At 41.3% G+C, this 16,648-nt stretch overlaps 1 protein-coding gene across 2 annotated transcripts in view; it reads right to left on the bottom strand.

The window, feature by feature from the left end:
• Positions 1–204: 204 nt before the first annotated feature.
• Positions 205–16,648, bottom strand: part of cpne4a (copine IVa) — a 71,289-nt gene continuing 54,845 nt past the window's right edge. For both annotated transcript variants that reach the window (XM_061233988.1, XM_061233981.1), the window contains exons 9-16: positions 14,763–14,849; positions 13,906–13,965; positions 11,963–12,096; positions 10,465–10,519; positions 9,698–9,749; positions 5,214–5,347; positions 4,672–4,908; positions 205–747 (exon numbers count right to left, since the gene is read on the bottom strand). In XM_061233988.1, the coding sequence (XP_061089972.1) occupies positions 616–747; positions 4,672–4,908; positions 5,214–5,347; positions 9,698–9,749; positions 10,465–10,519; positions 11,963–12,096; positions 13,906–13,965; positions 14,763–14,849 (891 nt within the window). In that variant the 3' untranslated portion in view covers positions 205–615. The remainder of the gene's footprint in view (positions 748–4,671; positions 4,909–5,213; positions 5,348–9,697; positions 9,750–10,464; positions 10,520–11,962; positions 12,097–13,905; positions 13,966–14,762; positions 14,850–16,648) is intronic.

A 16,648-nucleotide genomic window follows, 5' to 3' on the forward strand; every position in this document is an offset into this window, starting at 1 on the left:
AGAAATGTGGCCTCAAAGTAAAGTTTGCAGGCTCAGTTTCCATGTGAGGCATGACTGTATTGAGCAAGGTGCAGTACAATGTCTGTAATGTAAATATTAATTTAAATGTAAATCTAATTATGTGAGCTTTTGAAGTTCCCTATGCTAAGCAGGTAAATAAATAAATGCAACACAAAACATATTGAATTAGAAGAACATAACCAATGAAAAAATGTCTTCTTTATTATTGACATGCAAAATTCATGCATCTGCCATATCTGCAAAAAGTCCACTTCGAGCAGATGTCTAATACATATAGCTATTAATTCTCAAGGATCCAAAAACTTTTACAATATAAGAATATTACGAAATTTAGCAAAATCTCAACAAACTTGTATAAAAACAAACACAGACGTCTCATATATTTCTTCAACTGATTCCAAGTTGACATGCTCTTATTCAAAGTAGTCAGTTTGGTTCTTTTAAGTTTTTAATTTGGCATACAAACGTCTTCAACGATTACCACTGCATAACAAATGCAAGCCTGGACGACTGCACATGCAATATTAAATATTAGTTGAAAAATTGCTGAAACGTGCTATCTCTGTAAAGATATCTGGAAAGTGTGCTGAGAAGTTATGGGCCAAATGTCCTGGAGCACTCGTAGTCACTGAGGTCCTTGGGCTTAATCCCCTTGCTGTTGTAGTAGTCCACCACCTGGTTGGGAACCTCAGCTAGAACACTTTTGGCCAGGGCTGCAGGAGATGCCTGCGGGAGGAAAGCAACACCCGTATGAGAAACGTCTCCCTTAGAGCAATACCTGAGGCTATTCAGAAAAGACTTGGGTGGGGGGATGAAATGCTCTGCATTGTGCAAGGAACAGCTTCTGTCTCTGCAAGAAATCTTAATACTGAAATAAAATTCAAATGAAAAACATTCACTGCCAGTTATGAAAAATCCAAATGTCTTTTCCTGAAACCAGTGAAGCTAATGGCATATATTCATTGCACATAAAACCACCGAATATCTCAGTGTCGTAGCGCAGCTGGTATATTATTATTATATGGGCTCTGAGCCCCATTCTGACCAAGTCAGGGCACTGACAATGTCAGATGAAGGCTTGAATAGTGCATGATATGAATTTATCACGACTCCCCATGAGAACGCATATAATCTATCCTTTTACCTGAAAGCCATTTATGATTGAAAGCCTACTAGTGGTCAATCTGTCAATGTATTTCAAATCACCCGTGGCCAAGTCAAATCACACACGGCCTAATGCCGTGATCTGTCTCAAATTAAATGACGGTCAAAGAATGAAATTTGTTCTGCCAAACGATAGGTAGGTATTAACATGGCTTGCTTCAGCGTTCCCTAGTCAGAGGCTTAATGAGGCCAGCCCATCAGATGAGCACAGCTGAAAACGCGACTGTTACAACCTGCGTCTCTCAACCTTGAGCTCATCCTACTCACACCTTGTTGGTTATTTCAGAGTAGGGGGTAGGGGAGAGGGGCTTGAGTGAGGACTTATCGAGACGGGAGAGGGATTTCATCTGCGTTGTGACGAGCGTTGGAACTTGAGCCTTGGAGAAAGCTCCCACTCTGCTATTATGTGCGGAAGTCCCTGTCATACACAATTCCCAGCGGGACCCTTCGGTTAAACATTGATTGATCCCGCGCATGGATTTCTCGTTCCGGGTTAGAGAGGCTGAGGAACGAGAGGCCTGGAGGAGGAGGGATGGCTCCTGTCAGAGGGAGCTGGAGAGAGTAATCTGCCCTCCCTGCAACACTAACCCTGCTCCACCGCCGCTCAAATTACAGTCCGAGGAAAGGATTACATCCTCACATGCAAGTGGGATCGATCCTGGGTTTTACATGTCTGCCAGATGTACAGTAGCTGCTCCTTCCTGTAAAACGATGCTGTGACAGATCATATCCTGGGCTGGGGTCTTCTTACATATTACCCAATCCAATGCAAAAATCGGAACGATCTCGGGCAAGCAAGTGTTGAATCGTGTTGAGAGTGTTGAGAGATAAGTGGTGTTTCGGACCAGTCACAGAGGGACTGGATTCAGTGAAACATGCACATAGGACCTGTGGAGGATCATTGCATCCTGTAAGCCTCTGTAAGAAGATTAAAGCACATTTCCAGAGGGGTTAGACTGAAGCTATTAGGTCTGGCAGGAAAAAACTAAGCTTACACAGTAGGTGGTCAATAGATGCCTACATGGTCATTGGCAGCTGAAGCTGTCCCTCATTGTATTATTGGCCAATGATCACACAGATATAGTCTCACTGCTACTTGTGACCACAGTGCTGTTTTATTTCTGCTTAATGGATTGTATCTGAAACAGCTGCTGTCGGTCCATTGTGCAACACAACAGACACCTGTGGTTCATATTAAGCCCCTTTAGTTGACTTAAGCAGCAGTCAGAGATCAGATCAAGATGACACTGCTGCCCAACAGTAAAATCTCCAGAGCAAACAGAACTGCTGCCCGTCTGATATGTCAGAATCAGTGCACAGTCTGTTAGCAGCAACGAGGGTCAAAGTTTGACACAATTACAAGCCATGAGGACAATAATTCTGGATGCAGTTTGTCGATCATTTGGAATGTAATTTGGGGGAAAGTATAAAGTGTTTAAATATGAGGGGAGAAGGTACACAGAAAGAGTCCAGAGAGCCTGAAGGGACCCAAATTAAATTTTGACATTAGTCACGAGTCGCCAGCCAGCGCTCTCTCTCTCTCTCTCTCTCTCTCTCTCTCTCTCCGTCTCTCAAAGATGCTATTTAAATACAGAGTGCAGCTGTGGGGGTCCCGTCTGCCCAGCGCACATTAATGCAGAACTTCTCTCCAGCTGGAGAATCACAGAGCGCTGCGAGGAATGACAATCTCTGGCAGCTTAAAGAGGAGGCTGCGCTCCAGTGACGAGAAAAAAAGCCTTGTCCCCGCGCAAACGCTAATGATGTGTCTCCTCTTCTCTCCGTAATTTTCCTCTTTTCCCCCAGAATTTTTAAATGGAGCATTTTGGCAACCTTCCGAGCTCTGCCTCTCCACATCCACAGAAGACAAATTTGATCTGCGGAAAAAAATGCACTCAAGAGACAGGCTATTTGCATACAACGATGCAAGAAGCAGCGAGTCAAATCTGTGTTTTGGTGTGTATTCACGGAAGAAAATCATAATAGTTCCTCAAATTATAAGTAATTCAGATGTTTAAATGTGTAAAAATATATTTTTGTTTGTGATGAAAAATGTTATGTTTTTCAGTTATTCATATTTGTAGCGGACCTAGCAATTTGTTAATTAGGAAAACTGAAAACATTCCATTGTCTTTAGTCAGTTTTGCACAACAATCTAAAAAACTGTACTTCGAGAAAAAGCAGAAAGGAAACTGTTTATTTTTTATTGACCAGAAAAAAAATGTTGTTTTATTCACATGGGGTTTGGGGCAGCTTTATTAGATTTTCAGTTCTGAGACAGGTATAGATCATCGAGCTGGATGAGAACTTCCAATGTGTATAAAAACAAAAATATTGGACAAAAATGGACATATAACTGTTTTTCTTGGCACTGACACTGTTGTTAAGTGTCAACATTAAAAATCATCTTACATGCTAGCTCTAAGAGACAATACAATAGGAGTGAATTCCTGGCTGGACCAGGATCTATTTTTCTGGTTCCTGAAAAACTCAGTTTAAGCAGAGAAAGGCTTTCCTCATTGGTTACATGAGAATGCAGAATGAAGGTGAGGCTAGTTTTAAATCCACTTAAGAGCAGAGGAGCCTGAGGATGAAGAAGAAAGGTATTAATGTTTTGGTGTTTTAGTGTCAGTTATTTCTCATCATGCCCTATTTACTCCATACAGTCACAGGGACAGTATGCGCTGTTCTTTCCATTTATCCACCATCCGATCTCTCATCTCCATACCTACAGCCGCAAAACTAGTCCTGTCACATTGTTCTGAAGCCTTTTAGTTTTTCCTCCCAGACACAGAGGTGAAGCAATAATTAGCGTACATTTAGGTTGAGAGGTATTAGACCTCATTGGGGAGAAATGAATGGAAAAAGGGCACTTAGCCATGAATAAACCACCAACGAGCTCTGGGCTTCAAGCGGCGAATAATAATGCTTTCATTATGCAGCTGGCCACTGCTCCCTGAGCCTCAAGCCACTTACTGGTTGCGGAGAAAGTCCCACTGCTTGGGCAAGAAATGAAAGTTATTTAAAAAGGAAATGTCACCCATGAAAGGATGTTGGAGGGAAGTAATTGTGTGTTTCAGTTTAGCTGTTTCAGTTCCAGTCGGGTACGCTATATCCATGATAAAGCATGGAACCAGGTTTAAGCTGTATATGGGTACATCTTTGGTTTGGTTGACTATGCCATTGAAAATAGCTGTTTGTAATGATGTATTTTAGAGTAATTCCAATTAGTACGCAGTTTCCCTAAGTTGCAGTGTCACCTATCTCAGACAAATGTATGGAGTCTGTAGCCTGGTGGCTATGGTATATGACTGGGACCTGGAAGGTTAGCGGTTCAAGTGCCAGTTGGGCCCCACACTGCTCCAGGGGGATTGTCTCCTGTTTAGTCTAATGAAGCGTCGCTTTGGTGGCAGCTGAATTAATTGTAATGTAATGTGCTCAGCATGGATAGCAGGAGGACCCAGGAGGCAGCGACCCAGGCGTACTCACATGCTTGAAGTTGCGGAAGGGAACAAACTGCACGATGTCCCTCAGGACGGGCTCCCCCTTGGGCGAGCGGAGGATGCCATCGTCCCCGTCCAGCATCTGCATGTCGCTGAAGTCGGCGTTGCCCACGCCCACAATGATGACGGACATGGGCAGGTGGGAGGCGTGGACGATGGCCTCTCGCGTGTCTGCCATGTCAGTAATGACCCCGTCCGTCAGGATCAGCAGGATGAAGTATTGCTGGGCGTGCGTGTACGTGTGTGAGAGAGGAGGAGAGAGAGGGAGCAGGGACATACAAAATAGCTTTGCTGAAAAGAAGCTTAAAATAACACATGAAACAATGCTTATTGTGCGAACTGGCCAAATTGGAACAAACGCCTAACACGTATCTGAAGCTCTTATTGAGCCTTACTGAATGCCAAATTTGAGCATCTCTTAAATGAATACATTCATTGCAGTGATTTAGCTCATATGTTTGTGAACAGGAAGTGAGACGGTGTAGCAGCGCGTGATTGGAGGACAGTGGGGAGTGACAGCTGCCTCACCATGGCCTCCTTGGTGTGCATCTCCTCAGAGGCGGAGTTGGCCACTTTCTGGATGATGGGGGCGATGTTGGTGGGGCCGTACAGCTGGATCTTGGGAAGGCAGTTCTGATATGCCTCCACCACGCCCTGGATGCCTACATAGATACAAAAGCTTTCACTTAAACATAGACTAATGATGGACCACACTCTAAATCAGGGGTTCTCAAACCCCAGTCTACACTTGCTTTTGCTACAGCTAGCCTGTCTCTTGATCAAATAAACACATCTTTTAGTTTTTCTCAAAATAATTTCATTTTTAACAAATGACTTTCAACCATTAGGACCAAGTGATTTTAATCAGTCAAGAATGTGAATTTTACAGCAAAAAGAATTCAGTAAAAACTGAATAGAAAAGGAGACTCTCCCCTGGATGCTCTACACAGACTCCACCCCCTACAGCCTACACTTAACCCAGCCTCAAAAGGCTGTGGAGTGCTGAAATAAACATCACATGACAGCCATAGCCCAAGCCACAAAGCACACAGCAAATACCTCCATGGACATATTATTCTAATGAGCACTTCATTTGGAGGTTGTCCTTTTGGCAAGAATCCCCAACTGGTATTCATTTAGTTTTGTGTGTCAGGACAAAACTCAATAAAAGAAGATTGATGCAGGTATGTTGCCTGTAGGACACATCCCCACAGCTCATAACGCTGTTACAAAACATTTCCGACATTTCCACCAATACCTGAGAGAAAGAGAAGGAGAGAGATGGAGAGGGAGAGAGAAAGAGAAAGATAGATATATAGAGAGGGGGAGACATATATGTAGAGAGAGATGGAGAGGGAGAGATAGAAAGATGTGTGTATGTACAGTTCAGTGTGTGGACAGTGCTGTCAGAAATGAAACACTTTAACCTCAATAAAAACTGACAGAGGGGCTGCACAATGATCCAACAGGGTTTACACAACACTGGCAGGAAACCAGGATTCAGCTCAATTGAACAAATACAAATGCTCTCCTGTAATAAGTGGATTTGGCTAACAGGAGAAAAGCACCTTCTAAAGAAAAAGATCTCAGAAAATGTCCTGTATTAGAGGGTGAGGACTGCCTTTTGGGGGGTTCGGCTCTGAGCCCTAAAGGCCATCTCCTGTGAGCAGGCTCAGCTGATACAGCTGGGGAGAAGCTGATAGGGATACCAGACCACTGACACAGCATGTCAGCAGGGGTTGCCATGGAATCCATTCATGCTACAAACATCCTTTTCTGGAAGCTACTCTGTTCCAATGGTTCCACTTGCCCCCTAAACCCACCAAAATAAACCAAAGTCACTCGAAAGACCAACTGGCAATTTCTAGGTTTTTTAACATACTGTTGTTTTTCTAGTTACATACTGTATGTACATAAAAATGTAAACCACCCCAGCGTAAAAGTATAAGAAACAGAAAAGAAGATGTTTAATTAAGTTTAGCACTGCCTTTACCAAACATAGTGAACCTTTGTTTTAATCGAGGACAATCCATCAGTCAATGATTATATTATTAATATTATATTTATATTTATCCATTCTAATATTAGGCCCTTGAGTCTCACTCATACCAGGCAGTCTGCTGATGACCATTGGACTGGACAGCATCTATGTTACATTCTGTTAAAGATGAACTTGATGATTTGATTCCTTATGTGAACTTATACTTCTCCTAATGGCAAGAGAGTGGCAAAAAAAACAAAATTATTCTCAGAGACCATGAGTTTAAAGTGTTAAAATGTATCAAGACAGAATCCAAAGTCGCAAAAATACTCAATTTCTCAGTGGATCATGATTAACATTTATATTACATCAAATGTATGACATACATTCAATTCTGGGGCGTTTGTATTAGATTCAAATTTTATATCACACCTCTTTATTGCAGCCAATTTTCAGCACCTTAAAAATGGGCCACAGAAACTGAGCAATACACTACCTGAAATATTTTTGCATTTATTGTATCATTTTGACAGGGATCTTGATAGGCCTGTCTCATTACATGTGTACATAAATGTACAACTGAGGGACTAAATTTATCAGTGCTTATTTTCCTGGAAGAATTACGAACAGGAGGCTGTGAGCTGACATTATTGTGAGACTGACATTAGACTCCAAACCTTTTCACACAATTCTGAAAATATTTTGGAGATGAGCGAGTCCCAGAGTGAACTTAACAGAATTAATTTGATCCTCCTTACCCCACAATGGGCCTCATTAGGAGTGACCCTGATAAATATCCGCCTGCTCACTAAACTCTTGCAAATATCTCTCCATTACAATGACCTGTATATTTTACAGCTACATCAATCTTTAATGCCCCATCTCTGCCATTGTGGAGCCTAATCCAAGTTTAAACATATTGATCCCGAGTGCCGTGACTTAGTGACACTCACCTTCAGACATTTTACATTTCAAGTCTTGCTGTTTAGAACAGTTGAGCACGCAAGCTATGCAGTAGATGACTGATCCAGTGGTGAGAAGAATTACAGTAGGCCCACTTGCATCATCTGCCATACATGGGTTCTCTTATAACACACCATTTTCAAATACCGCTGCTCATTTTCGTTCATGGAGCTGTCTTCTGTTAGTGTTTGATGCATAATGGCATGGCCCCTTTTGTGTAAAAGTACAATCATCCTCCAGTGCATTCAAGATGTACAGCTGTGCAAGAAAATATTGATGTCCCATCAATCAAGGCAACGCTGCTCTGGAAGAACTTGGCAGTCTCCCAATGGATTCAAACAGCAGCTGATACCTAAGTGCATGTGTGATGTAGCACTTCCCTTCACACCGACAGATTGGTGCTACGCCATTCTGTGGAGGAGTACAGGGTTTGGGAGATAACTGGGTGAACACCCGTACTGTCAATACGCTCTCAAGCATGTGACGGGTGATGTAAAGTCAATGATAAATGAATTCTATTTGAGCTGTAAGAGTGGCAGGACTAGAAAGTGCACACAAGATGGTGACACGCAGTAAGAAAAATATGGCTGGACGAGTTGAGGCAAACTAAGTAGGGAAAGATTCATAAAGGTATACAAGTGTCAAACTCCAGTCCTGGAGGGCTGCAGTATCTACTGGTTTTGGGGTTGTTCTCAGAACCTGTGGTTCATTTAAGTCATTGACCAGCTAAAGGATATAATGAGCTGATTCAAGGGAATATAAAGTAGCCTATAACACCGAAAGTGATGCGTAGTGAGAGAGGAAATGAGCCCGTCAGGTGAGCTCATGCCAATGTGAGCTACATGCAGGAAAGCATGGCAGAAATTATAATTCATTGCGTTATACTGTAAATGCATCCACAGTCAGCAGCCACTTAAGATAGGGTTAAAGTACAGTATGATTAGGTGAGGTTGTAAAAAGAATTCTGCAATGCTAAAGAACGTAAGATCTTTTTATCTAATGTACAGTCCCCTCCAAAAAATCTTGTTATACACTGAAGACAATTGAGTTTGAGGTAAAAAGATGTACATGAATTTCAGATCCGAATTTCAACTTTTAATTCCTGGTATTTTTATCTAGATAGAAAATAGAAAATGATCACCCAATTTTTAGGTGAGCAAAAGTATTGGAACATGTGACAGCCAGGTGTTTCTTGTTGCCCAGATGGGCTTTGCCTGTGAAGACTGCATTTGTGTTAGAAAAGATAACCAGAGAGCAGTCTTTGGAAGAAAAGCAAGGCATTTTGAAGCTTAGCAAATAGGGGAAATCGATAGCACAAACATTGGGGATTACTTGTAAAACAACTTGGAATGTCCTGAAAAAGAAAGAAACTGCTGGCGTACTGAGCAACAGACATCAAACAGGTTGACCAAGGAAAGCAACAGCAATTGATGACAAAAACATGGTGGGAGCTGTGAAAAAAAACCCCAAAACATCAGTCAGTGAGATCACAAATAATCTCCATAGGGCAGGGGTGAAGGTATCTCAATCAACCGCTCGAAGAAGACTTAGAGAGCAGCATTATAGAGGCTATATACCACAAGATGCAAACTCATCTGTAGTAAAAATCCGTAGGCGAGATTACAATTTGCAAAAAAGTACAGAAATAACAAACAAAACTTCTGGAACAAAGTTTTATGGACTGATGAGGCCAAGATTAACCTCTACCCAAGTGATGAAAAGCCCAAATTGTGGGGAAAGAAGGTATCTGCTCATGATCCAAAACATACGAGCTCATCTGTGAAGCATGGTGGCAGAAGTGTCATGGCTTAGGCTTGCATGGCTGCTTCTGGAGTGGGCTCACTAATCTTTATTGACAATGCAATTCAGGATGGTAGCAAAACAAAGGAATTGGCCTTGGTGTTCCAATACTTTTGGAGGGTACTGCAGCTCAATGACAAGCTAACATATTCAATTCACAGCAATGTAACATATGTATCAGTGAATAAAATAAGCTGGTAATGAGAGTTGTTTTTCTGACATGTGTTTACGATCCACCACAAAATGAACAAACAAAAGAAACATGCACCTGCACACTCAGGGTTATCTTCATTGAAATTCACAGCAAAATCATGGGAGACCTGGAAGACACAAACAGTGACCAGTAGTTATCCTGGAATAGGTAAACACAGATCATATTTTAAGCCCTTATCCCTGCACTCTACATTGGCAGTTGAGGCTCAACAAGTCTGGATGAGATATTGGCCCAGTGGAAAACAATGACAATATTTTAGCATTCTGTTGTGACTCATTTTCCTTGTACATAGAGGGCTGATTACCAGCAGCAGAGGCTGAGAATACAACACTGTGAATTTATATAATTACCTGGAGCTAAGTAGACACTTGGCTTTTATATAGATACAATTATTTCAATAGACTTGGACTTCTACTCAGCCTCGCCACAATAAACTTAAGGCAGCTTTTATTGGTTACATAAATTCAGCAGTGCGTCAAGGGAAAGGTTGTGTAAGAATGCAAAAAAATTTGACTAAAAAGAAAGTTGGTTAGAGGTAGGATTAAATCTGTACACTGTTAATCTGATAAATGTATATAATTCTGTGGAAAATTATATCAGTTTTGATCAACACTCATAAGTATCCATCAGGCATTAGCTGATGTTATCTGTGCAAACTTTGCTTGTTGTCAGGGAAACCTTGTGAAGTAAACATCACACCATCACAAGGATATCTTATTCCTAGCTCTTTTACTGGACCTTGAAATCTGGTGAATCACACTTCAATCGTATTAAAACATGCCATCATCACCACAAGGGTTTGTGATTCATAAAGCCTTTACCTTGAAATCTGGAGGTATCCGAGCTCCAAAGCCAAAGGCAGGGAACATTTTATCGCTGAATTGAAAGAGAAAAACACAAAAACATGATTAGAATTATCAATAAGACTGGTGGAGAACAGTTTAAGTTAATGTGACAAGTTTGCCATTTGACAGTTCACAGGCATTTCTGATTCTATCAAGAAGAAAAGTTGGTTCAATAGGAAGGACTGGGTGAATTAAATAAGTCTGTGAGGCAAGTTTTACATACTGTAGACAAATATATACTTCCATGGACCTAATCTGCATTAGGCGTATATTTTGTTTTCAAATGTGATATAAAATTGAATAAACAGCGGTACAGGTGAAGGCTCCGTCTTTAAAAGAGCTTGTTATGATTTGTTCATTAGGACGGAGAGCCCTGTGTTGTAGTGACTCACTGGACTTCACCCTGCAAGGGAAGGACCAGGGTTGCTTGAATTAATGCTGCATAAGCACCCCCTAGAGACTCCCCAGACAACTACATGTTACCAGCTGCTGTCAGGAGAACCTCTCCATCTGTCCTGTAGCACACTGCGTGTTACGTGTTACGCAGTGTGTACGTTAAGAAGTCACTGGCTCTTTGGTGACTGCACACGCTTCAACTACAGCGCTCTCTCCACAGCCGCTTGTATCGTAGGGTTGACCCCCAAAACACAGTGCAGAAAAGGGTGACAAATGTATCCACACAATTACAAGCAATTATTTTTGATCAGAAGACGCAATAATGACACTTTTTTTTTTACAAATATGGAACTAACATTGCAGTAAGTACGAAATCTGATCAGGCACAGTTCATTTATTCTAGGATGATGGTCCTTCAACAAATCTGACCCAGATATGGGTTACAGATCAATGCCAGTCTGTGAATAGCTCAAGCTATTTCCCACTGAAGGTCGTTTCTCTCCTGCTCCACACAGTTAATGGAAAATAGCAAAACACACAGATCTCAATAGCATGTGCTGCTCATTTCATATACATCTGCATGTATGAGCTTTGCGAGCTGCTGTATAATACAGTATGCAAGAAGTGTTGAATATCCATCTCAACTTCTAAAATATTTAACCTGAGGCAATTTGTGACATTCTAATTTGAGATGACTGTTATCAATGACAAATATTAAGAAGCAATTGGTACAGCAATATGAACCAGCATATTTTTTATTCACTGAAATGGATAATTCTACAGTTTATTGATAAGGCCCCATATTTATCCCATGGGCCACTATTGATTCCAGTGTTAAAGATGTGAAATTACATTTTCACATGTACTTCCATCAGCATCACTGCTACTTTGTAGCTTATACCAAAAGTGAGATAAATTTGGTTCAGCATCTGGTGCAATTTTATAACATACGGTATTGATGGAATTCAGAATATAATTAGACCAACCCACATGAGACCATTCTACAATGCAGGTATTAAGCTAACATTAATGAACAAATATTCATACCAGTATGTGATTGGCTGCATCGAAGCCTCACCTGTCGTAGTCCTGACAGATCTCACCCACGGCAACCAGGGCCTTCAGGTACTCGTTCGGTTGGTATGGGTGGATATAGTGCAATGAGCAGCTGTTTCTTGGATCCCCATTAGAGGCCGTGAAATCGATAGCTACCTATAAATACAAGTGGCAATCATGGAGGTACTAGATGCCAATTACCTATAATTTATGCAATCTTCTCTCTCTCTTACTCTCTCTCTCCTTGCACTCTCTCTCTCTCTGCGCTCACTCTCTCTCCTCTATGCTATAAAGGCATTCAGCTCTGATTACAATATGTGATGGTTATCACACTAATGAGTCATTTCCCTATTTAGAGAGGGAGATAAGCACTATCTGTCTTATGTACATCAAATATAATGTGGCAGACCAAATTATTCCTTTAAGCAAGCAGACAGCAACATTTTGGCACAGAAATGTTCCGCTCAAGGACAATCAGAGCCCATAAAATCAATCATGAAAGTAGCGTCTCCTAAATAACTAATCCCTCAAGAATGTCTATTCATTGCAAGAGAACAGACAGTATTTTTGTCATATTTGGCAGGAGAAATAACTGACAAATAACTGAAGCACCCATTTCACAGAGTGGAATGCTTTCAATTTAATCCCTTGCAAATAAATAGGCATTTTAAAAGAGGAATCTGTACTGTTGAATGCTGCACGTGCTCCTCTGCAAAATTTTAGAAGTTTATTTTGAGGGGGCCGCGGTGGCGCACAGCTAAAGGAATGGACCTTGATGCATCAGTTTGTTACAGTTGCACACCAAGGACCAGGGTTCGATTCCCGGTCCGGCCTAAGCCGAGTTTGGAGTGGCATAATTGGCCCGCCGCTCTGAGGGAGGGACTCAGCAGGGACTCAGCAGGGGCTAGTAGGATCGGCGCGTACAACAGCACCTCGGTCGCCTTGGAATCATGGTCACAGGCTTTGAGACAAGACGGCTTGCAGAAGGCATGTTGTTCTCAGGATCGCTAGATCCATCTGGGCCGCCGAGGGACGGGGGTCGTAAGCGGTGTATCCCTAGCTAACACTTGTTGGATGAGATAGGGTACAATTGGCTACCAAATTGGAAGAAAATGGTCAAAATAAATGTATATATATAAAAAAGAAGTGATTCATTCAAAGAATTTGAATTTAAATGCCAGTAGAGGACCCATGTTTTCAGTCCAATTATAAGAACCTAAAGGGTGGTGCACCTCACGAGTGAATGCTTTAAGCCAGCACTACTCAACTCCAGGCCATGCCATCCGCAGTGTCTGCAGGTATTTTCTACTGTATGCACTACATCACCTCATTTAAATAATTATTTTATCTCCTTGGTTCAGGAAGTAAGCTCATTTGTGAACTCAGGTGATGTACTGCATGGTTGGAGCAAATATCTGCAGACACTGTGGTCCAGACAACCTGGCTGTAAGCCCTCAGGTTCCATTCTAGTCAAAACATTGTCACTGTATGGTTGTAAAGAGGCAAAAAAAAACAAAAAAAAACATCACAGCACCCTTATTTCACACATTTCATGACAATAATTTCACAGTGGAATACTACTGATCAGAAACAATTCATTTCAGAAACAATGTGTTTACTAAGCTCTGAATCAGAAACTTCAACCAGAACCCTCCCTGTCAGATGCCAATTATAGCCAATTGTTCACTGCTATAGCCAGCTATGTGGGCTACCATCTGTAGTGAGAAGGCAATTCCCAACCAGGGGGCACCTTGCTGCACTATGAATAGAATGATCAGTTTAGTTTGGCATGCTAGTTGACAGCTAATTTTGCATAAGTGAGAGAGAAATGCTCCTTGGCACATCGGTAAGCCATAAAAGCCATAATTTCCTCTCAGAATGCACTGTAAAATAGAAGCTGTAACTCTTACGATGAAAAGGCTACAGTGTTGACTCTAATCCTTTGGGTCAGAGTAGTGTACTCACTGTAAACTGTATCTGGCATCCCCCCATGATGTAATCCAAGAAAGAATGCATCTTGATGATCTACAAAAAATTACAATCACAACTTATACTCACTTTGTACAGGACTGATGTAGGCAGATCACAATGAACAGACACGATTAGGCAATAAGGGCGGTAATACCTGACTCAACTCAGTCAGTCTCTCCCTGGGGGAGGTTGTCAGTAATTATGTGTACCCTTTGTGCTCCTGGTCACAGCTGGCATTAGCATGGACTCAGTCTGGACCAACAGATTAGTCAAGAACAAACACCTCAGCTGGATATTCTACCTAGGAGCCGTTCTGAGGACTAATGTTCCAGGCATCTGTGCTCCGTTTAGAGACTCCTCGTTGCCCATCTCTGTCTATGTCAAAGACAGCTGCTGGGGCATGTTCCATATTGATTTCATGTTTGCAGTAAAAAACAAAAAACAAAGCCCTAATGGCAGGTGGGCTTGAGGCTCTCTAGAGAAGTATGCCAAACACACACAGAATGGACTGAAACTGAAACAAACGGCACACCTGGCTCAGTTCTGCTCACCATATAATTTAGTTATATCTCTCATTAACAGAAGATATCAGGGGAACCATAGCCTAATATACTGTAGAAAAGCTGGCATCTGTTGATACCGGACCAAATTGAAAGGGGATCTGAGATGTGAGATAAGCACCATCTAGAATCTTCTATAGACAAACATTACAGTGAGAGAACATCTGATTGCCCTTTTAGCAAAATGTAGGTACATTAGTAATTCAAGCAATATCACAATAATCACAACAAAACACGTCCCAAGACAAATATACAAATACACATCAACCAGGGAACTAGCTAATGCCTTACCTTGCACTGATTTAGAATTACAATCCCAGAGTTCTTGTAATTCTTCTTCTTGATCTTGTATTTGGGGTTTATACATTCCCACTGCACCTATCGTCAAAAGGAGATAACAAAACAAAAAGGTCAATAGCTTCCTAACTAAAGAGAGCCGTGCATTTAAAGCAGTGAGAGTTTAATTAACATGATGGAGGGACTGCACAACAACTTCCCATTGGAGCAAAATAAAGTCAAACAACCTCAAGAACAAAATGTTCTTCACAACAAAAAGTAAGTTGTACAGCGCACTCAAAAAAGTGAAGCGTTAACTCAAAAACTGAGCTACTGGATTATGTTAAGGGCTCATTTTTTCCTTTAACGAAGGAGCCATTATCAGTCATTTCACTGGATTCCGAAAATTGTTGAAGAAGAACATATAACAATGAATCTATACTAATTGGATACTAGGTCACATTCAGCTCAACAACAATCAAAATAAATGATACGCCTAGCACTGCATGCTTTCTTGAACATTCTTCCAAAGCAGGAAAATGATAATTAATGATTCTGCTCTGGCAGGAAGTGTATCAGATGCTCTATTTGTTGGAAATGAGCTAATTTAGTGGTGTTTAACATAAAAGCTGCATGAGCAATCTCAATAAGATATTTATCTAAACTACAATAGGCAAGTTTGCTGGTTGCAATGAATATGTACTGTGCAGAAACTTCAGCAAAACAAGCTTTTCTCCCAATGCTGCAATCACGGCTCAAACTCAAGTATGTCTGATCGAGATGGACTTATAAGCTAGTTTGGCGGTTCAGCATCCCTAATGGGACAATGTTACTAAAAAACGGAAGTTATGCAAGTAGTCCTAGATAGCAACATAATCTAGGGCCCGTATAGCAATCTTCTATAGAATAATTATGACATTTATTTACAGCTGAACAATACCTGAATTCTTGAGCATATTCAAAATCGCCTTCCTTCAACTGACCTGTAGCACCAGTTCAACTAATCAGCAAGGGGAATGAGAAATCCCTGGGGGTTGCACCTCATGTTAATGAAACCTCATGAGAGGTGTCCTATCTGAGCCTGAGCTACTCATAGGGTAACGGCTGAGGCTTTAAACATTCTGGATAGGCTGCCAGTGCCATCACAATCCAAGCAATCTATGGGCTGTCTAATGCCAAGGAGAGCAGTGAGGCATATATACAATGGCAAAAACAACAGTTTTTGTCAACTGAAAGACCAAAGGGGTCAACTGTCATTTATTTGTTCTGCACAACAAACCATTGTAAAACCAGAGAAAAGCCAGTGGGCTCTTGAAAATTTCCTTTTGATAGCCTGTCTGAGACTTTAACTATTTTTTAAACACCCATATTATGACTTGCTTAGGCTTTAGAATGACAAACTTCTGGAAGCAAATACCCTAACCACTATATTTTCAAGCATATAGACAGCAGTTAAAAAGGTAAAACAAAAAGGTTGTGAGGTTGTAAGTTGGTGACATTGACCTGACAGCACACAGGTAAATGGAAATCCTTTCTCAGTTATCTTGTTGTTGAAATGGTCTCATTAACAACTTGCCATTGGTCCATCAATTGTGTGTTACAGCAAGCAGTATATCTTAATGTTCCTTTAATACACTGCTGTGAGTTATAGCAGACTGCAAAATACTTAATTCGCCATAATCCTACAACATGGAGTCCCAGCAGGCAATGCAGAGCATTATCTCTCATAACCCCATGACCATGAGTTACAGTAAGCTGCAGTAAGCTTAATTTCCCATTACTGTACAGCAGGGGGTCAGTCTAACAATCACTGGACTCCATGTCCTACAGCATATATCTCAGAAACATGGATTCACCAAGGCTCTACTGTGCACACAGATTCTACTGCGCTCACAGACCCC

The sequence above is a fragment of the Conger conger genome, chromosome 1 (assembly GCF_963514075.1).
Source record: "Conger conger chromosome 1, fConCon1.1, whole genome shotgun sequence".
NCBI classification, from domain to species: domain Eukaryota; kingdom Metazoa; phylum Chordata; class Actinopteri; order Anguilliformes; family Congridae; genus Conger; species Conger conger.